The sequence below is a fragment of the Enhydra lutris genome, unplaced genomic scaffold, assembly GCF_002288905.1.
Source record: "Enhydra lutris kenyoni isolate GAN:26980312 unplaced genomic scaffold, ASM228890v2 scaffoldscaffold57, whole genome shotgun sequence".
NCBI classification, from domain to species: domain Eukaryota; kingdom Metazoa; phylum Chordata; class Mammalia; order Carnivora; family Mustelidae; genus Enhydra; species Enhydra lutris.
Genome location: NW_019154141.1, coordinates 5,444,072 through 5,472,011, shown reverse-complemented (window position 1 = coordinate 5,472,011; position 27,940 = coordinate 5,444,072). Strand labels below are relative to the sequence as shown.

Here is a 27,940-nt window from a genome sequence, read left to right as displayed (position 1 = left end):
CTTGAGTGTTGCTAACACTGGCCCTTGCACGTGGCCTCCAGAACCGGAAGCCACCTCCCTCAAGCCACCCACCACGGTATGAACAGAGCACAGGTCCACAGTAGACAGGTGAACCCAAACTCCAAATGAGGGGCCTCCATAGCCCATCATGTGTCAGTCTGGGAAAAGGCACCAACCGGAAATACAAAAGGTCGTAAGGAGCATTACACCGAGACAGGGGGACAGATGCTTGGCTTTTCCCTCAGGGGCCTCTGGTTCACAAAGCAGAGCTAACCTCAAGAGCCAGTGCCTTCCAGGGCTCTGCCTTGGGCTCTGGACACAAGATTTGCCACAATAGGTAGTGTGCCTATTCAGAGAGATTCTGAACGGCCCAGTCATTGTAGGAGCCGGGGCCGGGGTGGGGAAGCAGCCGCTGTGACAGTCAGCCCACGTCCCTTAGATCTGGGCCTTCTGATGGTGTTTCATATCCTGAGCCTCGGCACGGATCCATTTAGATCTTACAAAAGATGCTTTGTCATTCTGTGTGGTCCATTAATTTAGAAATAATTGAACATGATACAGGGCTTTTCATTTCATTACTGAGGGGCAGAGCGCAAAGCCAAAATACGTGTAATTTGTTGGAGGACTGAAAAATCAAACTTCCCTGGGACCGAGAAACTAATTACCTCTTTCCTGACAGCAGTGACTGTTTGTTTCTGTAAAAACAAAGAAGGAAAAACCATTAAACAGATGCCATTAAGTCACTGCAGTTCAAATACCCATTTGAGGAATGAAAATCTTTGCCCATGAAAAAAAAAAAAAAACAGTTTTTCACCTTTTCTTACTTAAAAGACAGGATTTCCCCATGACCCCTACCACTGGAGAATTAATTCACTAAGGCTCAGATGAGGAGAGGCGTCCGATTTACTACTATAACTGTACACTGTTCCCCCAAAAGCCAAGATGAATTCAAGACTATGTCTCGGATTGGTCCCGACCTACAAGAGTGCCTACAGAGCCATCCTGAATGGAATGAGACACACAGATGGGGAGACAAGTAGGCAGCTAGAATGTTTGTTTCTTTCCTCCCAGGAGAGAGCTCTGAATGAGTGGTGAGATCCATTCCTTGGGTATTCATAACAATTTGACCAATGCAAATTGGGGTGGGGGTAGAAAGAGCCAATAAATAGCGTGCCAAGCATAAAGCACGCTATTTAAAAAACTGAGACCAGCGTCCACCAGAAGCTAAGTCCCAGAGGAGAGCTGTATCCACGTATATCCATGTGATATCCACATATCAGGTGGGTCCTATCCTCGTGTTGAAGCAGCCGGAGCAGGTTCATGCCTGGGGTGAGTAGCAGGGCACCTTCTCTCTGGATTTTCTGCAATATAGCAGAGAAAAGCTGGCTCTCGAAGGAGACTCCATGTATAGGTTCTTAGAAGCTCCTGGAAACCATTCATACCTGTCTCCTACTAAAATTCTCTATAACTTGACACGCTTTCTAAGCATCACTTTTCCGCTCCGTGTAGCTCCCAGAATTTGGGCACAGTTGGTAATTCCAGTCTCGGTTTTTCTAGGTTTGGCTGCTTGGTGCTGACTCTCATACTTTAAATTGATCATCTTCGTTCCTGGCCATCAGCCTCCAAGCAGCTTAATAATACAACCAGATCTCCACTGGGAAGGGAATCAGGAGCTCAAGGAGGACACTATTTCCCTTAGCCTGTTAGCAAAATAAGTACTGGGCCATCAGCCCATTGACAGGGAGTGGAGGAGAGTTTGATCTCTCCTTTCCATACGTATCTCTCTTTTCTAACTCATGTGGGGGTTCACTTTGCTTCACTGGATTGCTTTTATGTAATTGCTTTTCATAGGAAATACTTTTTCCTGGGTGAGGGGAGTAAGGAGAGTTATCTCAGAAAATTAATGGTAGGTCTCCCTGTCTTGGGCTCACACGCACCCTGACTTCTTCCTTCATAGCACTTACCCACAACTGTAATTAAATATTTGTCTGTGTCATTCTGTTTCATACATGTATCACCCACCAGGCTCTATTAAGAGCAGGGTGACCATGCCGGCCCCTAGCATAATTTCGGGTGCACAGTAGACGCTCAAAAAACCTCACATAAATGATGACTGCCATGTGCTTGGAAGCCTAGAAAAATGGAGAGGTAGTCTAATAACAGAATACTTTCCCACCTCAACAGTTGAAGACTTTTTGGCAATGACACTGATTTTCTGTCTCTGTTGTCTCTTAACATAAGGCACTATTTGAGAAGACTCACGTTTCAGGAAGAAAAGGACCCCGGGACCAGAGTGACTTTGCATTCAAATCTAATAATCAGACTCTCTTGTTAGAGTGTGCTCGAGTGGATTAAGAAACCTACCTACTGGTCTACACCTTCTGTTCAAAGCAGATGCTGGACCTATGCCTAAAAGAGTAACCACTTAGCAACGAGTACAAAGCAATGTACATCTCTCTGATCCTTTACAAAGTTTAGGGAAGGGCCATTTTCTTATTCTGATTTCCAGCTGGGGATAACGAGGCCCCTGAGATGTTACAGGCAACTTTCTCCCTACCTCCTTGTCAGTAACTGGTTGAGCCAGGATTGAAACCTAGATTTTCTGTTTGCAAAGCTGAGGAGCGACCTACAAGCCTCAGAACAGAGCCTACTCTCTTCACCAGTTCCTTCTTTGCCTTAAAGCCATGGGTGCTGTACTGAGGACTGGCTCAGTCCAGCCATGCCGTTTAAAATTAAAGCAAAAAGAGAGCCAAAGACCCAATCACAGAATGCAACAGAAAGACAGGAAACACTCCTTAGTCAACACTAATGACAGAAAAACAAACTCCCAGCTATAAGAGAAATGAGATCTGGGGGTCGGACACACAGCACGGTGGCTTTAATGAACAACACCGTTGATATACTTGGAAGTTGTTAAAGAGAGTAGATCTTAAATGTCATCAGCACACACACAAATCTTATTTCTCTAAAGGCGTGGAGGCATGGGCTAACCTTATTGTGGTAATCATTTTACAATATACGCATAGCTCTCATGATCGCACTGTGCACCTTAAATTTATATGCATTATATGTTGACCTCTCAATAAGGCTAAGGAAGAGAAAACACTAACCATGGTGATGATCACAATCATACTAGACCTGGGCTCAGCAGCCAGAGGGCACGAACACCCTCCTGCCAAGTGCCCAGGAGCCCAGATCAAACCTCCTGCAGGCTCGGGGCTCCTGAGTGGACCAACAGAGACAAAGTGAGCCAGATTTTCAGTCCGCCTGACCTTCTCTGGGCCCCGAGGCAAGCTGTCCCTGCGAGTGAACCATAATCACGTGTACTCTGTCATCTCCCCTTTACCTGGCCTGGCCTGGCTTTCAGCCTAATATGTGTCTGGGACCATGATCTCAGTTTTCGGTGTGTTAAAATGTTGAATATTTTAATTCACTTTATTTGATTGTATTACCCCACAAGGGCTTCTGCTTTGCTGGTGCAGTTTGCCAACTGTTTTCGGGTTCCTAAGATTACCAGCCACCCTCTAGGAGCCGGACGGCAGTGGCTTCCGTGGAATCCAAGGCTTCCCTACCTCTACCTTGGATTTCCCACATGGATTTTACCGCTTTCTAGCTGTAAAAATAGCTTTCCTTGGAATCAGCTTCCTCTAGACGGACATACAGGGCATCTCTGTCCTGTTAGGGGTATGTGGACATAGGGATGGTACAGGAGAGGGTCCCAGACTTTTCTAAAAGACAGAGAAGGAATGGGATTGGGGAGGGGAGGGATGGCTTAGGAAAGAGAACAGACTTCCAGATGGGGCCCAGGTCAAATTCCTGGTTCTGTCACTTATTGGCTCCACAACTTTAGATGAGCTGTTTAGCTGTCAAAGCCTCTTTCCTCATTTGTAAAAGGGGATCAGAAAAGGGGGAGGGTATTAAATGAGATAATACGCAGAGGGGACAGGCACAGAGCAGAGGCTCAATAGACAGCAGCCACGGAGTAGGGTTCATGCACTGCTGCGTAGAGTAGGCACAGTGCGGTGTAGACCCCCAACTCCAAGACAAACCCAGGACGCCCCTGCAATTTGGGGGACATACGTACACTAAAGAAGTTATTCATCGTCTACCTGATAATCACATTCAACTGAGAATCCAGTACTTTTATTTGCTAAATCTCGTAAACCTGCCCATGTTATTATTACTTAGCCAAAGACCATAAAAAAGACATAAAGTGGAATAATTAAGAATGCGCACACACACACACACACACACACACACACACACACACACACGTGCACCCCTTTCTAAGCAATTCAAAGACAACCGCTTCATGACAATGTAAGAAATGAGCATTTTTTTTCCTCCCTGTAATTCATGCACAGGCTCCCTGCCTTCTTGACAGGTGGCCCTCCTGGAGGGAAGTTACGGCCTTATTCCTCATCCAAGGGACACACTTTGCTACGGTAAGATACTCTGCCTAAGGAATCGTCAAATGCTACGCATTCTTAGAATTCTAACTTATTCTTTTCCCCTCGTAGAGTTACCCAAATAGGGACGCCTCTAGAGCCTGTTTACACAGCTGTGTGGGGGGCTTGTTGGCCTCCCAACCCCAGGGGGCAGGCTGCAGACAATCAGGACAGGTGGGAGGGGTCAGTGGGGCCATGCCCTGGGAGACCCTGGGGACACTGCAGACAGGGATGTGGAAGCGAGAAGGAGGGACAAGCAAGGACCTTGAGACCAGGCAGCCAGGCAGGAACATACGGGGAAACAGAGGTGAGGGGTTAGGCTAGTCACAGAGACGTGAGATAGAGACAACCATGAGGAATCGGGGAACATAGGCATTGAGAGCAGAGAGGGGGTCAAAAGTCAGAAACCAGGAGGTCTGGGGACTGATAGAGTTAATGCAAAGCAGATAAGAGAGGGGAGGAAGCTCCCTGCCCAAAGACTCAAGAATTTGAGGTTGCGATCACCTGAGGTTGTCTGTCCTGCCGTGAGCTTCCTGATCTGGGTGGAGGTGGGACAGACTGTGTAATTTGAAGGGCCTTGTGCAAAACGCAGCTGCAGGACCCCTCGTCCAAAGAAAGCATTTTAAGGTGGTGCCAGGCGAAATGAACCCAAGTGCAGAGCCCTACTGAGTGTGGAACTGTGGCCCAGTGCCCAGGTCATCCCCCCATGATAGTGACCCTGGGGGCACACTGGAAAGGTGTGGTTGGGGTGGGGGAGGGTGGGGAGGGATCGTGGGATCAGAAAAGAGCAAGACCTGGGAAGTCATGGAGCCAATGAGTGACAGAACCAGGAATCTGACCTGGGCCCCATCTGGAAGTCCGTTCTCTTTCCTAAGCCGTCCCTCCCCTCCCCAGTCCCATTCCCTCTCTGTCCTTTAGAAAAGTCCAGGACCCTCTCCTGCACCATCCCAGAAATGACCTCACACAGCATGGCAACTGTTGGGAAAATGGCAGCTACTGTCCATGGAGTGCCTCTACATGTTGGACACCATTGCAGACACTTTGCATAAATGATCTCATTTAATCCTCTGAGGAAGGAGCTACTGTTATTCCCATTTTGTGGATAAGGAAACTTAAGGCTTTGAATAACTCAAGAGCTTGTCCAAGATCACACGTCCAGGGAGTGGCTGAGCTGGGACTCACGATGAGGTCAAACTTTCTTCAGCACACCACACTGGGCCTCATCACAAAATGACTACAGTCACCCTATCTGGGTCAGGAGAGGAAGGGTCAGCCCCGGGCATACCACCACCCATGGCCAGGCTAGTGCCCAGCCGCCATTTTGTCTCTTCAGTGAAGTAAAAGGAAGATGGAAGATGGGGGGCTGTGTGTGTCCCAAGGCAGGGAAACTGAGAGAGGACACACTTTCTGGGTGTGGCCCTGGGACCACAGGCAGCTCCTCCCAGGGCTGGGCGGCCACACCAACCAGCAACCACCAGCCTGCAGGGGTGGGTCACCTGGAGCCCCAGGACACCACGAACCGAGCAGCCTCGTTCTTATGCTTGCTGGTGTTCATTTCTTTTGGGTTATTTGCCTCCATTTAAGGAAAACAGGCAGCTTTTCAAGAATTTACTAATTCTCAGAAAGGCTTCTCTTCAAACCAGGAATGAGAGCCCTTCTCTGGAATGAGACAAAAATCCGGAACCTCTGCATGCCCAAGGCCTCACGGAGACACCTCACGTTCTCTCGACCCTCTCCCCCTCAGAGCAGACAAACCGGGGAGAACGGAGGACACTTAATCAGTCGGTGGGGAACGCTGTCAACACATCAAACATGGCACCAGCCTCCGTCCTTCCAGTGGCTGGGCCTGACACACACTGGGGCTGGCAGGGCAGCACAGGCCCCACTCGCATGAGAATTACGGTGCTTTATTCTTCGGAATATTCCAGAGCAGCCCGAGTGCAGACAGGAGAAAGAGAGCTGGTGAGAGAGAGATAGAGAAAGGAGGGGTAAACAAAGGGTACACTTCCCCAGGTCAAACATGGCTGCGGGAGGGACAGCCCCCAGCCTCACACACTGTCTGGTGCTCTGACTCAGGGTGACAGTATCACCGGCATCTGGCAAGGAGTGGGTAGAAAGTGCCAGAAGGTAAGCTCCTCTCCCAGTCTGACTGCCCGTGAGCCTAAAGATGCTTCCAGTGAGAAGGGGTCTGGCCAGGCTTCTTGGGAGCTACCCCCCAAATAGCATGGAGGAGAGAGCACCTCAGCTCCTTGGCTGTCCTCCCAGAGCTGGAGGGTAAGGCCCCCTACACCATAGACACACGTGTACACACACACACACACACACACACACACACACATACACATACACACAGTAAGCCAAATCCCAGCAGGCTGGGGTCAGAGTAGAGTGATGTGCTTTCCACCTGTACCCTCCCCTCCTCCACACCACAGAGATTTCCAGAACTGCCAGTTTTCCATTAAAAAAAAAAAAAAAAAGCAGATCTTCGTCCCCGGTTTAGTATTTTCCTTGATGCTTTTGTTTCCATAGCAACCAAGCCTACAAGCCTCAGCAATTATCCTTCATCTGATGAGGTAAACGTCGAAAAGGCAATGAAGGCTGACAGTCCCATACATGTATTAAAGGCAGGGTCACTTTGAGTTGTGGGCAAGGGACATCCTCTGGAGACTCGATGTCCCCTCACCACATGAACTCCATCCCTAAACCCACGCCTCTGTCTCATGCACTGGACCCTTGAGTTCCAGGTCCCAGCAGCCTGCCTTCTTCCTCCTTTCTGGCATATTCCTCCCATCTTCCACTCAAGCTGTTAGGCACTGCCAAGGCTTAGAGGTGACACACGAGGCTGAAATGTCCCTGACCCCTTGCTGCCCATGGACAACATTAGACAGAAAGCCATAGAACCATGTAAGACTAGTTCAAGTGAGTTTTAGGCTCCACAGTTTTTATTCGGGGCCCTCGTATTCCCCAGGCACACTGGACAACATCTGGGACATCTGTGATTGTCAGGACTGGGAGGCTGGTGGGGAAAGGCATGGAGTTACTGGTGTCCAGTGGGCAGAGTCCAGAGGTGCTTCCAAACATCCTGTAGGACATGCAGGAAATCCTCCCAAGGAATTATCTGGCCCCAAATAACAGTGCCATGGTTGAGAAGCTTTACCCTCGATGCCCCCTGTTTCCATAGCTCATGCACTGCATTTCTTTAAATTAAAAAACTGTCTTGGGAATATGGCCACCCATCATAAATGGTGGCCCATTTGGGAAAAGAGTCCCTCTAAAACTAAAAGCATAAGAGAATCTTTGCAAAGGTCCTGCCCTACTGAGATGCAAAAGAAAAGTGTAACATTCTGGGTCATGTGGATTAAAGTTTAACTAAACCCAAAGTTGATTCAAGGGTTTTGAGCCTGGGACCTACAGTCTCTAGGAGGTCAGGGAACTGGCTGAAATTGTGGGCAAAACATCTGTATGGGCATCTTTGGAGGAAATGGGTACATAATTTTCATCAAGTTTTCTAAGGGAGATCTGCCTCAGAAGAAGTCTGAAACCCAACCACCTACATCCCATCTGCTCTGACCCGTACTCCACATTCTCTCGTCTCTCATCACGCAAGACCCTGGTCACAGCCGGCCTCCTTCCTGGCACTGGCATCACAAGATATCTTTTTGGCAGTCCCAAAAGGGCTACATCATTGCCCCAACAAAGACAAATAGACAATAGTCGTGTGGACACCTTCCCAGCCTAAGAACTTGACCCAGGCCCTACCCAAAGTATGCAGCCTAGACCTACCTGGTTTACCTGAACCTCATTCGGATTGGTCACTCGGTCCAGGCCATAGTCCAGCACGTTGTTCATTCCCGGCTGAATGGAATAAAAAGAGTGTAAGAACCACCACTGGAAGAATCTCCAGTTTCTGATTAACTTTGGGTCTTGGTCAAACTGCCAATAATGAGACTGAGATGAGAAGGGCTTGCGGCTTAGCCCATGGGGAACCACAGCTGTTGTAAGACCCTCTGGGTGAGCTGGGAAGCTTCATGGGGCTGTTCCACCACCACGGCATCCCCAGAACCCAACACAGTAGGATGAATGTGTGGGTGGGTAATTGTGTAGGGTGGTGGGAGAACAGATGGATAGATAGATGGATAGATGGACAGATAGATGGATGGAAGGATGGATGGATGGGAGGGAGGGAGGAAAGGAATGGGTTGATGGATGGGTGGACAGATGGGTGAATGGAAGGAATCGATGGGTGGGTGGATTGGTAGATGGATGGATGGATGGATAGAAGGAAGGAAGGAAGGACTGGTAGATGGATGGATGGAGAGAAGGAAGGAAAGAAGGAAGGATAAATCTTAAACTCAAGAGTTCACTGGGATTAGTACATGGGACTCTGACTCCTCTGGCAGTGCTCCTTCCCCACCCCCCAATTTATAAGGCAGTACTTTGAAGAATTTGGGCTTCAGTCAGCACCTTTGGGTTTCAGTCCTCAATCTGCTACTTCCTAGCAGTGAGGAAGATTTTGGAAACTACTTCTCTCTACACTTGCTACCTCTCCTGAGAAATGGAGATGATCCCTCCTACCCATCAAGTTCTTGCCGAAGACTTAACAAGATGATGTGCAAAGAAAGCTCTCACCAGAGGGTAGCAATTACTGAGCAAGGGCTTGTATTCATTTTAAGATGGTGTTTGTAAAGTCCTGGCCTAAAGAGGGGCCCTCAGTCGTTACCAGTCCCCTTCTCTATCAGGAAACCAAATCTGCAGCCAATCTTGCTTGGTCTCTCCCAATTCCTTGGCCAGAAAGTTGGGTCTTCTATGTTCTTTTCTGTTAGTTTTTTTGCAGGCCACCATCAAGTTCCCAGCACATGGGACCAACCAGGCCCACTATACTGAGGCAGAAGGCCGCTGAGCTTTCCCCCCATCAGATTCAAGCTCACCCACATGTTCGGTCCAGAGGGATGGTTGCCAAGGAAAATACAGGATGCCCAGTTAGGCTGGACGTTCAGACAAATGACAGATAATTTTGATATATGATTTACATAAAAATATATTCCATATGCTTTTGATATAAATATACCATAAACATAAAAATAATGTGACATGAATCATTTGCCGTTTATCTGAAATTCAAACTTAGCTGGGCATCCTCTATTTTACTTGCTAAATTGGCCAACTTAGCTCAGCAGGCTACCATGGGGGGCACATATTGGGCACAGAGCAGAGGCAAGGAAGAGAAGAAAGAACGTAGTGGAAAATCAGTGGGGAAAAAGACAGGGTTAAGGGAGTGGCTGTCCTCACCCCCGCTGTCACAGACGTGGACCTCCATCAACAAATAGTTATCAGGCACTTCCCATGGCTGACATCGTGCTCAGCCTGGGAGCCTGTGGGGAATGTGACACTTCCAGGCATTTCCAGCTGGCATCTCAAGGCACTTCTGGTCTCATGGGCAAGGCACTTGGCAATTTATCAAACAAATGATACATCACAGTTGTGACAAGTGCTACAAGGGACAATACAGAACTCCAAGCCAGTCTTCCACGGATGGAACCTAGCAAAGGGGGCAGGGACTGGGGGGACGGGACTGGAAGACGGTCATCAGAATCTGTGCCTTTCCCTAAAGTGAGTTCTAGGAACTGTCCTTTCCATCTGGTACAAAGAAATCCCCCTGGGGTAACTTAAGACACACACACACACACACACACACACAGCCCGCACTCCTGGCCCTCACAACCTCAGCACTTTGGAGCAGTTGTCTGCCCAAGTCTTGAGTTAGTTCTCCAAATCTTTCCTGTGAACTTGACCCACGTTCTGCTATCACTCTGGCTGCCCCAGCACTCACAGGTGCGCCTGCATAACAGTAATGAGCACCGGCCACTTCGTTGCCCCCCCCCACCCCGTGCATCTCTGAGGTGTCAGTCGCTCCCCACTGAGCCACGGTCCCCTCCCAGCGCCCTAACTTCAGAACTGCCCAGGCAGCTGCCTTTGTACCTCCGCTGGTTTGGAAGACTCCCCAGCTGGCTGGCTCCCTCCCTCCCTTCCTCCCTCCATCCATCCATCCATTCATCAGATAGCATCAAGTCTTTGCTCCCCACGACCACTGCTGATGTAGTTTCTGCCAGGTGAGGGTGATCGACACTCAGGTGACCCAGAGCTGCCTGCCAGTGCACAGGAAACCAGGGTAATCCCTGTGGAGGGCCGCTAGCGGATAAGGAGACACGCAGACCCATCCAGCCCCAGTGCCACACGCAGACAGCCCACAGACAGCCAACCCTCCCTCGGTGAGCACCAGGGTGTGACACCCCGGGAACACCCCCCTCGGGCATAAGCTGAAGAGGCAATTTGCTAAATGCATCATAATTTAGGTTAGGAAAGAACCTCTGTACCACCCCCACGACTGCTCCATGAGGAGGCGACATCCCCAGAATCAGCATTCCAAAGCAGCACCCCACCGGGAGCTGAAGGACACTGTTGGTGGCATTCCTCCCTATCCCTCCTGTCCCTTCTTCTGTTCTGTTCTCCTTCATCATCACTCTTCTTCCTAATGTATCAGCTCAGTCGATTCTGGTGCATGGGACAGAACACAAATAATAAAATACCAAATAGCTATATCAACAAAACAAAGCAGCGGAAAGAGGCAGAGCTGGGGCAGCGGTGGGGAGATGGGTTTTGGCTGGAACAGCACTTCCCTGGGGAGCTGTGCCCAGACCCTGAGCTGACGCAGGACCCCTGACTCTTTCCAGCTGTCCTGTCTTTCCATACACCATTTGCCTGCGCACTCGCTTCTGTCTCTGTCTCTCCACCAGACTGTCAGCTCCTCGAGGGCGCAGGCCGCCGTCTGTCCTGGCTCATCGTTCAAATACCCCCACCTGGTACAGGGTGGACACCCACAAACTAGATGTCGACTTCTTTCTTCCTTTGAATCAGACAGAATATGTGGGTTTTCCACCTGTTCTTATGACATCACGTTATAGGTCAGACCATTTTCCTAGGTCAATGAATGGCCTTGGAAAATACAAATTTTTAATAGCTTCCTAATGCTCCCTCATGTGGATATCGTCTCATGTTTAAAGATTTAAATGTATCTATTTATTTAAATCTATTCTGCTGTTTCTCTGTTGTTGGACATTTAGCTCGACCTCGACTGGAAACAGGAGGCAGAACCTTCTTCTCTGGTGAGTGTCAGTGTTGGTGGCTCACAGGAAGGCCACTTAGATGACATTCAGACAAGAGACCCCGTGGATTAGAGCACACAGCGTCACTGTCCCTGGACCACGGTCTCCATATATCCACAGTCCCTATGTGAGTGGACCCTATCCTCGGGTCCACTGTGACTTCTGTGACTTCGGGTCCACTTCACTTCTGAGACTCAGAAGTCACAGACAGTGCCACAAAGATGCACCAAAGGCCCCCAGATGACTTCTCTAAGGGAACCATTCTCTCTCTGTTGATTTACACAATTAACTGTTTGCCTCCCGTCCAGATCTGCACTCTGTTTCACTTGGGTAAAAAACAAGAGAGGAACATCGTTTTCCTTCGCTATTCTACCCTTCTAGACCCTGTCCTTAGTACCCGGATGCTGAGTCCCAGGCAACATCTGGGCTCAGGATGGGGGTTGGGTCACATCCCTCAGCTGCCACCACCCACATCTGGGCCTGGCCTCTGCCCACGATCATATCCCTGATACAGTATCTGACACCACACTCATGTGGGTGTCCCCTCCTAGCAGCCCATCAGACAGAAGTAGATTCACACCCCAGGGCTGTGCAACCTCCTGGCCTTCTCTAAGCCTTGGTCGCCCCATCTGAATGCTGGAGGTGGGGAGACTCCCTACTCGCCAGCATCATCATCAGGTGAGCAGGATGGTCCCCACCGAGAGCTTACCACGGGCACGCAGCAAGTGCTCGATGATTTTTAGCTGTTATTTTATGCTCAGCACCAAACTCAGCAGGCATAGAGTCAGAGCCCGTGAAGGTTTCACAGATCAAGGAACAGACAAGGGAACAAGGGAACCGCTGCGGGACAGCAAGCCGCGTCCTGTGCTACGACAGTTGGTTACAGACAATCCACAGACCAGCTGCTCCATGCTTCATGGAGCCAAAAGTTAGTCTGCCTGGCTGGCTCTCTTCCCACCAAACTGACAGTCTGTTTGGGTCTCCTGGAGACGGTCTGACAGCCCCTAAGCTCCCGGGCTTCGCGGGTTTGTCAGGGAGACTGCTCAATTTCTAGGCTGAGACAGACTTCCAGCAGGATGCCCTTCAAACAGAACACCCCGCCCAGAGACTGCCGGTGGTTGAGGGAAGTCGGGGAGAGCAGGACCCACAGGCAGCCCAGCCCCATCTTGGGCCGCCCATGCAATCTGGACCCAGGAAACAGCACTTCCAGAGACTGGACGTGAAAAACAGTTTTGTGTCCATGGGGTTTTACAATGGTTCCAGGGACATCAGAACCTCATTGAGAACTCAGCTCCCCGGTGCTCTCAAAGAGGGACGGGCTACCTTTGAACCCCAGTGTCTTGTTAAGGTAGCAGGGACTCATGCGATGGTCTAATGACCAAGGAGGTGACAGAAGATGCCCTAAGACATCCCATGCCATTGTGGGGGGAGGCAGAAGAGCACAGGGGCCAGGAGAGAGTACTCTGCAGTCTGGCCCTTGCTAGCTGTGCAATTCTAGCAACATCCCTGAGCCTCAGCTTTCCCATCTGCAGAATGGGATGAATAGAAGCACCTTCTACCCAGGGCTGTGAAGATGAAATGAGAGAACAGACCCAGAGTGAAGCCCAGCACAGTGCCCAGCACACAGTGATGTATGCAGTTCAGGTCTGCCGTGATGGTGATGATGATGATGATGGTGATGGTGGAGGCAGAGGAAGTGGCAGCAGTGGGGGAGAGTGGGGAGTGGAGGTGGGGCAGGTGATGGCGGAAGCAGTAATCAGAGAGTCACATGGTCAAATTTTAGGGAGTTCTGCATCATACTGTGAAGAACCTCTCAGCCATCTGCCTGGTACAGGGGTCGAGAGCTTGTCCCCGGAGAAGTGGGGGAAACTCAGATCATCTGTTTTGCACTTCGTCCCCTATGGGTCTCCTGATTTCAGGGACAGAGGGGAGGAGAGAGACCCAGGGCAGGTTCTGGGCACCACCAGCCTATGCCACTTTGCCAGGGACACAGTCACGTCGGCATTTCCCCACCATGGGGTCTCTGCAAGTAACATGAAGCCATTCTCCACCCTGCAAGGAGCAGGGTCCCCTCCCCATCATGAGTGCCACGGGCACCAGGGTGTCTTGCCCAATGAGTGGCTTCCCCACTCCTTGTGCCCTTATCCCCGCCCAGGCTCCCCCTTCAGGAACAGATGACAGAAGGCAGGCTGAACAATGCCAGTGTCCTTGTCCTCCAAAGATCTCACTCCTGAGCTACAATGAGGCGGTGGGGAGAGCGGGGGAACGTGTGCTTGGCTGTTTCTCTAGAACACTCTCATCCCAGCCGTGTACTCCTTCACCCAGCTCCGGGGACCTGTGTCAGGCATCAGTTAACTGATTTGTCTAGAGGAGGAATCCTGGAACAAAGCAAAACCAAACGAGCTTCTTGGGGATCTACCCCTTAATCTCAGGACCTTAATCTAAGCAGTGAGGCATGGAAACCAACACCCCCACAGACGGAACGCCGTACACGTTATCTGCTTTAAATTTAGAAAGAAAACAAGCAAAATGGCCAAAATCTGATGAGTTCCAAGGTCCAAGATCCAGAAGCTTTGGCACAGTGACCAGCCCAGGTCACTTTCTGGTCCTGAGAATGTGGTCAGCTGAGAAGCAGGGAAACTAAAGGACGAAGAGGAAGAACATTCGCTTTGACCTCTTCATGTTCCAGAATCCCTCTGACATCTCCCACCTCCAGTGACCCGTCGGCAGTACCCAGGTCTGCCCCAGGTGGAAACTGAGGCAGCAGGGTTAACCCCAGTTAACCTGATGGTCACCAGTTAAGGTGACCATTCCCGGTAATGAGCCATAACGAGCCACATTACTTATGCCCAGCCTGTGTCTCTGGGCCCCTAAAGTCCCTGAGCTAGACACACAATGTGCTCTAAGGCATGAGGCACGGCACACACTCGCTCCTTCTCGCCTCCTCCCACCGCAGCTGCTGGGGACGGAGCTGGAAAAGGAAAAGGAGAGGAAGCAAGAGACACAAGGCCTGGCTTGGGCTGTGCAGACTTCCAGTTTTCTGCTGCATTTTATGGGGAGTCTGGGTTCTAGTTTTTTCTTCTTGTATTCTTTTTCCAAGGTGTCACAGCCAAAAAAAAAAAAAATCCAGCCCTCCTAAAAGACAAGCTCATTTGGCTTCCTCCCAGAGGTCACTTTGCTTAGACCCAACACCACCAGAGGAACCATGAGCTCACTCCACGCAGGCAGTCTCTGTCCTCTTCCACCAAGAGTTGCTCGGACGCTGACCCAACACTGAGAGACTCCGTTGCAGCCCCAGCGGGAAATGGACCAGCAAAAGGGGTGATGAGTACAGGGTGGGGGTGGAGGAGGCGTGAGCTGGGGGAGGCAGCTGAGCCAGGAAGGCCAATACTCACGGGGCATCGGTGGACCAGCCAATACGCCTTCTCCTGGCAATCCAACGCATACCTGTCTGCCTTAGTCCTTTCCTTTCCGGTCCTGAAAAGCCAAAAGCCACGTAAAGGCCAGTCAGACTTCGCATTTTTGCTCAGTGATGTACCCCACTCCTGATGCCCCAGACTATTCTCCCCGCCTGTCCAAGTAATCTGTGTTTGCCAGAATCATAATCACAGCAAATGCAAGTATCACACGAGCACTAACTCACTTAATCCCCCCAGGGACCTCGTCCCCCAGACTTAGAGGCTCCAGGGACGGAAGCAGAGACAGCCTGAATGTGCTCCGCGGAGGGTCACACCGTCAGCAAGGAGCAGAGTGGGACTCGAACCCGCCTGCGGCCCCTGGGTCCAGCTCCGCCTGAGTGCCGTGCGGCCACTCCAGCGTGACTGGCCCCAGCATCAGACCTCCACCACCTGCACCCCTGCAGTGGGTGTGGGTGACATTCTGGGCTGGTATCTGACACCTCTGGCTTCACGTTTCCCTGTGGTGATAAACAGCGTCGTCAACATCTGGCCATGCCTGTGCTCCGTGCCAGGGAAAATTCTGGGTCTGGGGGAGGGGGGCGGAGGGGTCCGTGTGCCTTCCTCCCTGTCCCTTCCGCTCCGTCTCAGGGTTTTTCCAGACCTCACTGATGATCGTAAAAGGCTATTTATTTTCCCGCTTATCTCTGTCTCCCCCTTTCCCCACGACGGAGAGGAAACGATGCCGCGCTTCCCTCCCACGGAAGCCAGGCCACGTGAACAATCATGCCGTGGGTCTCATTCAGCACCATTTCCACGGCGACCTGCACTCACACACGGATGCTTGTTTGCCCGGGCAACGTGGGATGACGCATGTGCCCTCCCCGAGACAGGGACGGCAGATTTATGTGCCCGCTCATGGATTGTGAATAATCACCATCGCATTTAGAGAGCCAGATGGAAGGAGAGTGCCATTCCGGTGGGCTGTTGTGCCAACCTCCTCTGGAAATTAAATATGAACACTGTCATTTCCACTCCCCCTTGCCAGCCTAACTGCATTTTCCACCAGGTTAACGACCCTGCAGCCTCAGGAGGGTGGGACACAGATGGCCTGAGGCACCGTGCGGTCTCTACCATGGCAGAGGGACTTGTACATAGAGCCAGTGGCTAACTGACAACAATGGTCCCTCCTGGCATTGCTTCTGTGATGGGTGTAACAGGAGACACTCCCTCTCTCTTCCTCTCCTGTGAGGACACAAGAAGGTGGCCATCTGAAAGCCAGAAAGAGTCCTCACCAGAAACTAAGCCCTGCCATAACCTTGAGCTGGGACTTCGCAACCTCCCAAACCATGAGAAAATAAATGTCTGTTGTTTACGGCGCTCTGTGTGTGGTGTCCCAGGGCAGGGAGGTGGGGGCTGATGGAAGAGGGCAGGTAGGGTGGAAGGAGTTTTGCCAGGGGTGGCCCACAGGACTGGATGACTAGATCCTGGGCATGGGGGCTTGGGGGTGGGAGGAAAATGGGGTCCCTTGCACGGGTGTGGGTAACACTAGAGGTAGAGGTTTGGGGTATGAGGGAGAGAAACACTCAAATACGAACAAGTGAGTTGGAGGTGTGACATCAACATGCAATGTTAAGTAGCTAGATACGGAGTCTGGGGTTCAGAAAAGAGGTGTATGTGGAGAGGCTTAGGATGACAAAACGGATGCCTCATGAGGCAACCCAATTTTGTGGTGAGACCCTCTGTTTGTATTAATCAGGGCTCTGCAGAGAAACAGAAACAGTAGGAGATTAGATAGATAGATAGACAGAGGCACAATTTATTTATTTTAAGGAATAACACACAATTGAGGTAGCTGGCAAGTCCAAATTCTGCAGGACATGCCAGCAGGCTGGAGACCCAGGGAAGGGTTGATGTTGCAATCTGATTCCAAAGGCAACCTAGAAGCAGAACTCCTGCCTCAGAAAACCTGTCTTTATTCTTAAGGCCTTCAACTGATTAGACAAGGCCCACCCACACAATGGACATAATCTACTTTACTCAAAGACTACTGACTTAAATGTTAATCTCATCTAAAAAACAACTTTACAGGGCATCTGGCTAGATCAGTCTATGGGGCATGAGACTTGATCTCGGGGTTGTGAGTTTGAGCCCCACACTGGGCATAGAGATTCCTTAAAAATCAAAAATTTTTTAAAAAATGACTTTACAATGTCATCTTGGACTGGTAGTGGGCCACTTATCTAGGCACTGTGGCCTAGACAAGTTGACACACAAAATTAGCCCCTGCAGACACAAAATCTGAAATCGGAGGCAGCCTTTGAGTCAAGCAATGGAATCAGTGGGGAAAAGCCAGTATCTCAGAAGGTGAGAACCTTTTATAAATTTCTCATCCCAAGGTATCTGGAAGGGATGGAGGGGAGGATGTCCTATGACACGGACAGCATGGAGCTTTATCTAGGCTGAGGCCAAGGCCCAAGTGGTGGGGTATGTGAAAGCCACTGAAAATAGCCCTGAACTGCACAGGCAGCTAGCGTGTCCTGAAAAGTCTATGTCAGGATCTATGATCCTGGGGATCACTGGGCTATCCTTCCTGCTAAGAGCAGAGAGCTGGAGGAGGATGGGGAGGTTCTATTTCAGTGTGGAACGCAGTAGAAACTCAAAACTGGAGACCGTAAGCAGAGCTCACCAAATGAAGCCTTACGAGCAAATACAAGTGATGGGAAGTTAGAGCATTCCCCGCAGCTGCTCTGTCTCTGACATAGCCGGGCAGAAACATGTCAACGGTGAAAGGCCCAAGCCAGATCTCTGAGTAATGCTGCCCTACCTGAATCTCAAGCCTCAGAGCAGATATTTCCCCTTGGAGGCAATAAAACCATCTGCAATTAGAATTTTTGTGTTTCCCAAACTGGCACTCCTGCATAACAGTGCTCACCTCTTGTGATGGCTAATTTTATTGGTCAACTTGACTGCGTCATGGGACACCTAGATATTTGGCCAAATATTATTCTGGGTGTATCCCTGAGGGTGTTTTCCGATGAAAGTATTTTAAGTTGAAGGCCTGAGTGGAACAAAAGGGATGATGCTTCCCTAAATGACAAGGAACTCCTCCTGCCTGATGGCCTTGAGCTGGGACATCAGTCTTCCTGCCCTCGGACTCAACTAAAACATTGACTCCTGGGTCCCCAGCCTGCCAAATGCAGATCTTGTGACTTCTCAGCCTCTGAAATTGTGTGAGCCAATGCCTTATCATAAATCTCTCGATATACATACATACATATATATCCTATTCTCTAGAGAGCCCCTACAATCCCTATTACTCCAGTCCTAAGGCCACTTGATGAGAGCCTGCTGTCCAGCCCAACTATGCACCAGCAAAGGCAGACCCTCCAGAAACTGGACCTGCCAGAGTGAGTGGCTGGGCCCTCCAGACTTACCCATTTTGGTACTATCTGGTATCGGTCTCCAGGTATTCTGACTCCCCTATGTCACAGGCACACAGTAGGATCATACATCCCTACCCAAATACCTTTGAAGTTGGGCACAATCATATGCGGAGCTGCTCTGGCTAATGCATTGTGAACAGAAGTGACATGCATCACTTGTGACCTGCACAGGCTTTGTTTCCCTCTGTTCCAGCAACAGGCAAAGCCTGGATGGTGCTCTTCCTTCAGCATGGCTTCTGGAGTGGGCACAAGGCACGTCGGGGCCCCCGCTAACCAAGTGGACATGTAACACAAGCAAGAAATGAACCCATGGTTTCGTGCTCCCAGGACCTCGGGGCTGTTTGTTACAACAGCCTGACCTCATTCTGACTGATTCATTCTCTCCAACATGTACACGTGGCTCTCAGAGACAAGGCAGAGCCTTCCAGGGACTTCCGGCTCTAGTTCTGAAGTGGACAGCAGGCAAATGAGAGCAGCAGTGGGTGGTTCTACCACACGAACCCACTTAAGCTTTTTATGGCTCCTCAGGGCCCTTAGCACAAAACCCGCTCATGACCTGCTCCAGTTGACATCTCAGGTCTCACTCCTTTAGTCCCAGGCTCCCTGCTCTCTGCTTCAGCTACACAGAACTGCGTCAAGCAGGGGATCTTCTGACTCCAGAACCTGGTTCTGTCTGCTTAGAAGATCCTCCTCACACCTCACCCTTCCTCTCCCTCCACCACCACCATTCTTGGAAAACATCTATGCAGCTTCCAGGTTCAATATTGTTCCTCCAGCTCCTTTTGGAAACACCTGTGCGAGGCCCTCTCCTCTGTGTAGCGTCACAGCCTGTTTGCCCATCCACCTGACCCCAGACTGTGCCTTTATATTCCCCAGGCCCAGCCCACTGCTGGATACATAAGTGCCCAAGAAAGGTTTGTTTTAATAAAAAGAAACAAAGAAAGAAGGGAGGAAGGAAGGACAGCCAGTGGACAAACATTTTCTTCCACTTACCTGTACTGCTCTTTGGCCTGCATAATGACAAAGTCCCATTTGTAGTTAATTTTTTTGTTCAAGAAATTATAATTTTCCTAGAAATGGAAAACAAAAAGAACACTAAGCCCCATGACATACCGGTGTGCAGAAGGCAGAAAGCTCTAAGTCAATGAGGGCATGCCTCTGGCCCTACAGCTACCTAGCCCCAACCAAATGATCTCCCATCCCAGCTTTACAAAGACATTCATTCAAAGGGTAGCACCAAATTCTCAAAAAAACTTTAAAACAAAAGCCACAACCTGGCTTTGATTTTTTTTTTAAATAACTATATCCCAAATATGATTAGGAAGAGGAGGAGAGAGTGGGAGAAAATGCAGAAACTCAATATTCAATGACAGAGCATCACAAAGATGCACAAAGACAAGTCCTAACATTGGCTTGATCCTGGCTTTTCAAAAAATATGTTTGTAAAGAATAAAAACACAGCAAGATTGTTGCTGTCTGCCTGGAAATCTAGCCTTTTGAGGGTGAGGGTGTGTTCTTTGAGAAATCTGACTCATCTGGCCTAAAACAAAACTACACTATTGTTTTCCCATCACAAACTCTAGTTCAAATCTGTTCATCACATAATATCCATTATCAGGCATATTAATTATCTCATTGTTTTAGAACAGCAAAAGGAAGATAATAGCTATTGTGTGTCCAGTAGCCACTGAGGCAAGAGCTTAAATTACAGCAGGAGAAACTGAAGTTTGACAGGGGGAGGAATTTACTTCAGGAATTGTTTCTAAACGGATGGATGAATGGTTGATGAGGATGGATGGATGAATGGTGAGTGGGTGGATAGATGGTGGATGGGTGGAAGGATGGTGGATGGATAGATGGATAGATAGTAGGTGGAAGGATGGTAGATGGATGGATGGATGGATGGATGGATAGACAGTGGGGGATGGATGGATGATGGATGAAGTGTGGATGGATGGATGGTAGATGGATAGTTGGATAGATAGTGGATAGATGGGTGGATGATGGATGAAGGGTGGATGGGTGGATGGGTGGATGGATGGATGGTGGATGATGGTTGGGTAAATAGTGGATGGATGGATGGTGGATAGATAGATAGAGGATGGATGGACAGATGATGGATGAAGGGTAGATGGGTGGGTGGATGGATGGGTGGTGGATGGATGGTTGGGTAGATCGTGGATGGATGGATGGATGCATGGATGGATGGATGGATGGATGATGGATAAAGGATGGATAGTGGATGGATGGACAGATGGCTAGATAATGAATGGAGGGATGGATGATGAGGCTACATATGATGTAGCAAAGGGAGAAGCAGAAATAAAACAGCTCAAGACTTTATTCCAATTATAATAACTTGTACTTGAAAGCATCTCTGTACCTTTTCATATTCTTCTAAAATCCCTTTCTTCTTTATATTTCTCTTGGCTAGATAGATGGCTGGGGAAAAAAAGCAAAGATATCTTCCATCATCATCATATTTTAAAACTGCCTCTGCAGCCTTTCCATGCATGAGGCTGCTGTGCTTGGCTTGGTGGGAGGAGGTCTCAGCAGACCCCTGCTCCCTTCTCTGGGAACACTCCCAAAACAGATGTGAACTGACATAAAGTTCATGATGACAGCAAGACAAATGTCACCAAAATGTGGCAAGTAAATAAGCAGCGTGTTAAGCACTATCAAAAGCAAGGTGGAGGGAGTTACCATAGTCTGTATCTTCAGCCGGCCACTGCTGGGTGGGCCAGAAATACGGCGTCTACAAAAGAAACCAGGAAACCATGCTTAAACACTGGGCTGTGACTGTCCTCCTGGACCCCCAGACCTGTGGCTCAAGAGGTAACTACCTTAGACCCCCCCCCACCATTTCTAAAGTACTGAAAGTTCTGATCTGTGAGGATATGAAGCCACATAATTACCTTCTCAGATAAGATTAATCCCATATGAACACCAAGGTCAAGGCCAAGACCTACCTGAAATCGGTAGAGGCTATTGTCAGGCTTGAGAACAAGATTCCTGGGATCTTGCAGGGGGTAAATGTAGCCATACTTGACAATAAAGTTGCCCAAGTTCTGTGCCTCTGAGAAGAAACAGTAAGACATGGAAGTCAAGAGCGGACACCGAAGGCAGAAGCAGCTGGTTGCCCAACTCCCACAAAGCACCCCACACTCCAGGAGAGATGCCCCCATGCTAACAGCACTTCATCCAAGAAGTGAGGGCAGTGGTTCCTGAACTTGGCTATGGGCAAATATCAGCTGGGGAGCATGGTAATAGTAAGATTCCCCAGCCCAACCCCTGAGAATGACAACTCCCAGGTCCAGGGAGAGCCAATGAGCCCAAATGTTAATGGGTACCACAGGTGGCTCCCTGCAGATGTTAGAGAAGCTTGCTTGGGCCTCTGGGTCTGGAGAAGTCCCCAGGAGCAGGGAGAGAATGTCTCTGACCAACAGAAAGTTCCTCACTCAAAGAGGAAAGGAAAGAGAAGGCCATGTTTATTGTCAACTTCTACCCCAAGCTCAATCCTGCTTGCATCCCGGGTCCAGATCCCACTCTTCCACACCTTACTTTAATTCCCAACAACTCCACTGTGCTTGGCAACAGTTTTGCTTCTGGATTTGCATCAGTTAAAGGAGAACCTCCCTGGCTCTTTCTCAAAGACCCCAAGGTAGCAGGTGTCTTTCCATCCATCATTGAGAGAGAATTCCATCTCTCCAGTCCACAGGACCAAGGACCCAACCCACATCCCATCCCTATCTGAGCCTCCAAAGCCTAAGAAGACTTTCTCCCCAACCCTCCTTCTTCATCCTTCATGTCTCATTCCCTCCATCATTGACAAGTATCATGCTTTATGTCTTGTACCAACAGCCTTTTTTCTAGTGGGAAGTCTGTTCCTCAGATTTTTTTTCTGTTCCGATCCGTCCCTCAAATTGCTGCAAACATCCTAACTTATATATGATTATAATGCATACTGCCATGCTCAAAAATCCCCCATGGCTTCCTAGTACTTGTCTCCCAGATAAAACTTGGAATTTTCAGGGGTGCTGGATGGCTCAGTTGGCTAAGCATCTGAATCTTTATTTCAGCTCAGGTTGTGATCTTGGGGTCCTGGGATCGAGCCTGAGTCAGGCTCAGCACTGAGTCTGCTTGGGATTCTCCTTCTCCATCTGGCCTCTCCTGGCACATGCTCTTTCTTTCTCTCTCTCTCTCAAATAAATAAATCTTTTTTAAAAAGCGTGGAATCTGTAGACATGCCTACTATATCCCTATCCCTCCACGGCTCTCCACACCCAGCTGAAGCCATTTCTCCCAAGTTCTCCTCATTCCCACTCCCTGTCTCATTCATTCCATTTCTACACCACTGCTCAGGGCTCCCCTCCACAATTCACAAGCACCCCTTCTTTCAAAACCAGCTGTATGTGGGCATCACCCCCTCCAAGAATTCTGTCTTGGCTGATGCTTCCTCAATTATCCATTATTCACGTGCTCTCAATATTTTGTAGGAAACAATTATTTTTCCCCTCAATTATCACGCCTTCGCTTTTGATTTGGGCTGTTTTACATGTAAATGCCTTGTCTTCTGATGTCAATTTCTCAGAGACAAAGGTTAAGCCTCCCTTTAGTCTCCACCCTCCAGGGCTTCTTTGGGCACACACAGCCCTCCTTGTTGCCGGGGTGCCAGACAAGCGCTCACCCAGATTGGAGATCCAAAGCCGCTGGGCTATCCATTGTAGAACGTCACTTCCTGCAAACCAGAAGTATTTGGCCACTGTCAGAGCTTCCAAGCAAATCATCGACCTCCACTCCCTCCTCCATGCTGTTGCCTGACTGGTCTCCACTGGGCTCAGCTGGGATCTCGTCCCTCTTCTTCTCCAAACTTTCAGGGGCTCCCCTCCCCGACCCCTCCCATGATGTTCACTCCACATCCCGCAGCCCATGATTCAGGGTCATCCAGGACCTGACTCCAGCCAGATTTCCTGTTGAACATCTCCCATACACCTGCGACATTTATCTCTCCGGTAGTATTTGTTTTCTGACTTTACAACAATTTGTGCATGGATTAACAGTCATCAGATAGGAAGCAAACAGCCCATGTCTTAACACTGGAAAAAAACCAGACCCAAGGCATGCTGTCTGTGGGGACCCAGATGGAGCCTGGCCACGTGAAGGTAAATCGGAGCAAGAGATGGAAGGAAAAGTGGGAATGAGCTAAGGGTGAGGCGATGGTTTGCCTAGGCTCCCAAATTCCCAGGTAGACCCCCAAAGAGTCAAAAAATTCTAAATTTAGACCTGGTCTCTCAGATCATTGTAAAGGTACTCTGATCAAAGCAGGAGAATGGGACGTATTTGGTAACACTCTGTGGGCTGATTTATAACTTCAGACAAGGGGGTGTGGACTCCACTTGTAGTCTTGGGTTCTACAAGTCTTACGGGCTGGCCTGGGGACAATGCAGAGTAAAGACTGGCGTGGGAGAAAAAGCAGAAGGGGCAGACAGGGACGAGATCAGGAGAAGTCAGGAGAGAACGTGCACTCCCCCCCCCCCCCCACCCCTTCCCCCGAGGATTCAGATTTTTTTGTTTTTAATTTTTTATTTTTTTATTAACATATAATGTATTATTAGCCCCAGGGGTATAGGTCTGTGAATCGCCAGGTTTACACACTTCACAGCACTCACCATAGCACATACCCTTCCCCAATGTCCATCAAGGATTCAGATTTATCTAAGGACCAAAGCAAGCCAAGTTCCACCAACAATCCAGAACTGTCACTGGACCCCAAGGAAAATGTATACTTCTGCCTCACCCTGGGCCCTGCAGCCCCGTAAGCAGAACAGGCTTCTTGGAGGAGGAGGACAACGGCAGCTCCAAGGAAAGACAAGATACCGTCGCAACAACCCACCCCAATTCAGACGCCATCTTGCAAACACCAATGACCACATTTTCCAGCAATTTCAGCCAGCTTTACAAAGGCCACGCTTGGCCCTGATTGCATGGGAACTGGCCCACAAGACATACAGAGAAGAAGGATCTGGGTCTGAGTTGCCACTGCCTGTGTCCTTCTGGCTCGACTGTTCCAAATACTTCCTTCCTCAGAGGTACTAATGAGGCATTTCTTCCAGGCCCCTCTGGGGAAAGCCCTTATGACCCACTCATACACTCTCTGGGCTTAATTACCTGCCCAGGCCATGGCTAAAGATGGACAACCCACAATTCTTACCTTCCCCCCCCATGTCCTGGGGCACAAGTGTCCAAATATGACCTCTGTCTATGCCCACATGCCCACCGTTACTGCTTCCAGTGGGTTCTCATCTGTCGCTCTTAGTTTTATTCAACCCTGGTTGGCTGTTCTAAAGCAAAATTCTTCATCTAAAATCCTACATCAACTCCTAGCTAGGACGGGGGGGTCTTAGACTTTCTCCCCGGGGTCTCCTTGAATGCTGCTCAGAGGTGCGCAGACTGAGAGACAGAGAGACCCAGGCAGGCAGCAGACGGATCCGTGCTTTCCACCAACGAGCTGAGGGTTTTCTCATCCACTTGACTGCTTCCTAAAATAGACCAAGTAAGATTACAGGGCCACCAGCTTCTCATCACGTGGTCTTCTGTGTAACGGTGCGGCAGCCTCCCACGTCAGCCACCTTCCTCCCCAGAAGTCCTGGGTCACCTGCCATCCGAGGAGCTGGGTGCTGATTACCCAGTTTGCTTGTATCAGTGCTGACGCAGGACCCACGCCTTCAACCTGAGCCCCGTCGCGAAGGCAGCTGAAATTCCCCCACAGGAGGAACAAGAGAAAACATGGCAGGTGGGCGGCCTTGCCTGAACCCAGGAGCCAAGCGCGCCCTATGTGCAAGGAGAAAAAGTAGCTTATGCACACAGACAGTGGGTCAGGGATGGACACTGGGGTCACGTTGCTGGGGTCACATCCAAGCTCAGCCCTGTGCTAGTTTAGTGACAGGGATACCAGTGGCTGAAACTCTGTCTACAAAAAGCAGATGGTCCCATCAACCCTGAACTTGATCATGAGCGTTAAGTGACACAGTGTAGGAAGTCACCAGCTATCGCCACAGGTCAAGCTTCCATGCCTGCTGACCATGTGCTCAGTACCATCCCACTGAATTCCCACAATCATTCTCTTCCCCAGGGATTGCTATTCCTGCTTTTAAAATGAGATGATTAAGACAAGGGCTACACAGCTTGAAAGAGGCGCCCGAAGGAGTCAATCCCAGGGTAACTGGCTCCAAGTCTCGTACTCCTCGCTCAGTGCTAGACCAGCAGAGACTCATGCATTCGAGAACCTTCTACTAAACCACCAGCCTAACAGCTAGGCTGAGCAAGGGAGTCACCTAGGTGAGCAGGACAACATATCTCCCCTTGAGGGCTTTCCAGTCCCGTGGAGAATTCAGGCTGGAAGTAATGACAATCAGAAGTGGAGAGGGGTGGGGACAGGGATGCCTTCCAGAAGAATCGCCTCAGGTACATCTTAAATGTCAGGGGAACGCAGAGCCACCCTGAGAAGTCTGCCCGTCAATCCCCATTCCTTGGGCACCTGTGCGACTCAGGTTCCTAGCCTTTCCCCAGGGCAGCTGGTCAGAGTTTCCTTTCCTTCTGTGAGTTATTCTGTCCCGTTCCGATCAACCGCTATTTTGCTCCCAACAGCCAGGCTGGTTTTTTGTCGCTTACACTCAAGGGAAAAAAGATGGGGACACGCCTTCTTCCAAGCGGACAGAAAGGGAAACAGGGGGACACCGTCAGCCAGCTTGCCTCTGCCAAGACCAGAGCACCTTGAGTGAAAGGCAGTCAGGCTATGGTGAGGGGGAAAGAGAGGGTTCACAAAGAGTGGGGCAGGGTGGCGAGTCCCCGGCTCTTGCTTTGAGAAGCTGTTTCTGCAGACAATAGGTCTCAGTAGGAAACATACTCTCTACTGAAAAACCAAAATCATCAAACACACACAACACATTTATCCAAAGTCATTCTTATTCTGCGGTTCAGTCCCTTCTGCCGATAGCCTCAAATGACGCTCCTTTTTTCCACATCCAGAGGAAAGAGACACTGGCGCCGTCCCCGTGGTGTGGTTAAGACAGGTGTCAAAAAGAATCAGAAAAGGGTAGAGCAAAGACCACATTTTTTTCTGCCAAAGAATTTTTTTTTTTAATACTACCTGATTTCATGAAAACAGGGCAAACAGAAAGTGACAGCAAAAGCTTTTTAAATGACCTCCTGGGAGGGATGGTGTCACAAAGTGATCTATGGATTCCTTTTCTCCTTTCCTTTCTGAACCCTTCCTCAGAAGGAGCCTGTGGTCCAGGAATCAGCAAATTCCCTCTGTAAAAGGCTATAAATATTCTGTTTTGTGGGCCATAATTCAGTCTCTGTACAAGTACTTAACTCTGTCATTGTAGCATAAAAACAGCCAAAGACAATATGTAAAGAAGGACGTGGGGCACCTGGGTCACTCAGTCAGTTAAGCATCTGTCTTCAGCTCAGGTCATGACCCCCAGGGTCCTGGGCTCGAGCCCCGCATGGGGCTCCCTACTCAACAGGGAGCCTGCTTCTCCCTCTGCCTCTGCCCCTCCCCCCACTCATGCTCACTCTCGCGCTCTCTCTCAAAAATAAATAAATAAAATATTTTTCAGAAAATTTAGGGATGTGAATGCGCTCCAATAAAGCTTTATGCGCAAGCACTGGCCATGGGCCGCACTTGGACCTTGGGCTATATAGATCGTCAGCCCCTGCGTGTGGACAGATACATTACCTGTCATGGCATGAGGGACACTGGTGACCAGAACCTTCTGGTTCTGCATCCTGACCCCCGTCTCCGGGTTCTGCATGTCCTTCACCAGGGCTTCAATCTGCAAAATGGAACCGAAAACATTAGCTCATCAGAGCTATTCCAAAAGCCAGGCAAGGCCCCTCTCTGCACTGCGGAGGGGGCAAGAGATGCTGAGAGGAATTCAGGGAGCTTATCATCAAGAACTTGTGACCCGGATGGACCCTGAGAGATCACAACACAACCAGGTTCAGCATGGGGTTCACAGACACACACACCCCCCGGCTGGGTGCGGGAGCTCAGAGAAGTGTTCTCCGACTTGGAGATCCTGCACAAGCTCAGAGGAAAAGGGGAGATGTGGGAAATGAGGATTTTGCAGGACAGAAAGTGAGAAGACATGGGAGCAAGTGCCCAGGGCGAGAGAGGGACGGACAATGAAGCAAGAAAAGCAGCTGGGGGCCAGATCCCAACAAGCCTCGGACGTCATTCCCGGAGCATGCATCTGGCACCCGCAGCGACCGCTGGGCAGTGGCGTGATTCAGCCCAGGCTTGGGAAAAGTGGCCCGTGACAGAGAAGACGCTGAGGTATGAGGAAGTTTGCCAAGAAGAATAAAAGAGGGGAGGTCCATTTGAAGATAATGCAACGGTCCCAGCAAGCAATGGTGGGTCTGTCTCCCCCCTTGCCACTTCTCCCCCTTCTCAGGAGAGCAGCCAGAAAGACTCTTTCAAT

At 49.8% G+C, this 27,940-nt stretch overlaps 1 protein-coding gene across 2 annotated transcripts in view; it reads right to left on the bottom strand.

The window, feature by feature from the left end:
* Window positions 1-27,940, bottom strand: part of LOC111158118 (regulator of G protein signaling 9) — a 65,019-nt gene that overhangs the window by 27,454 nt on the left and 9,625 nt on the right. The window contains exons 2-10 of one of the 2 annotated variants that reach the window (XM_022519978.1): window positions 27,196-27,292; window positions 23,140-23,190; window positions 21,422-21,528; window positions 21,156-21,207; window positions 20,836-20,894; window positions 19,446-19,522; window positions 15,007-15,088; window positions 8,241-8,303; window positions 666-695 (exon numbers count right to left, since the gene is read on the bottom strand). In XM_022519978.1, the coding sequence (XP_022375686.1) occupies window positions 666-695; window positions 8,241-8,303; window positions 15,007-15,088; window positions 19,446-19,522; window positions 20,836-20,894; window positions 21,156-21,207; window positions 21,422-21,528; window positions 23,140-23,190; window positions 27,196-27,292 (618 nt within the window). Of the gene's footprint in view, window positions 1-665; window positions 696-8,231; window positions 8,304-15,006; window positions 15,089-19,445; window positions 19,523-20,835; window positions 20,895-21,155; window positions 21,208-21,421; window positions 21,529-23,139; window positions 23,191-27,195; window positions 27,293-27,940 lie in introns of both variants that reach the window. The other variant, XM_022519977.1, reaches the window with a different exon arrangement.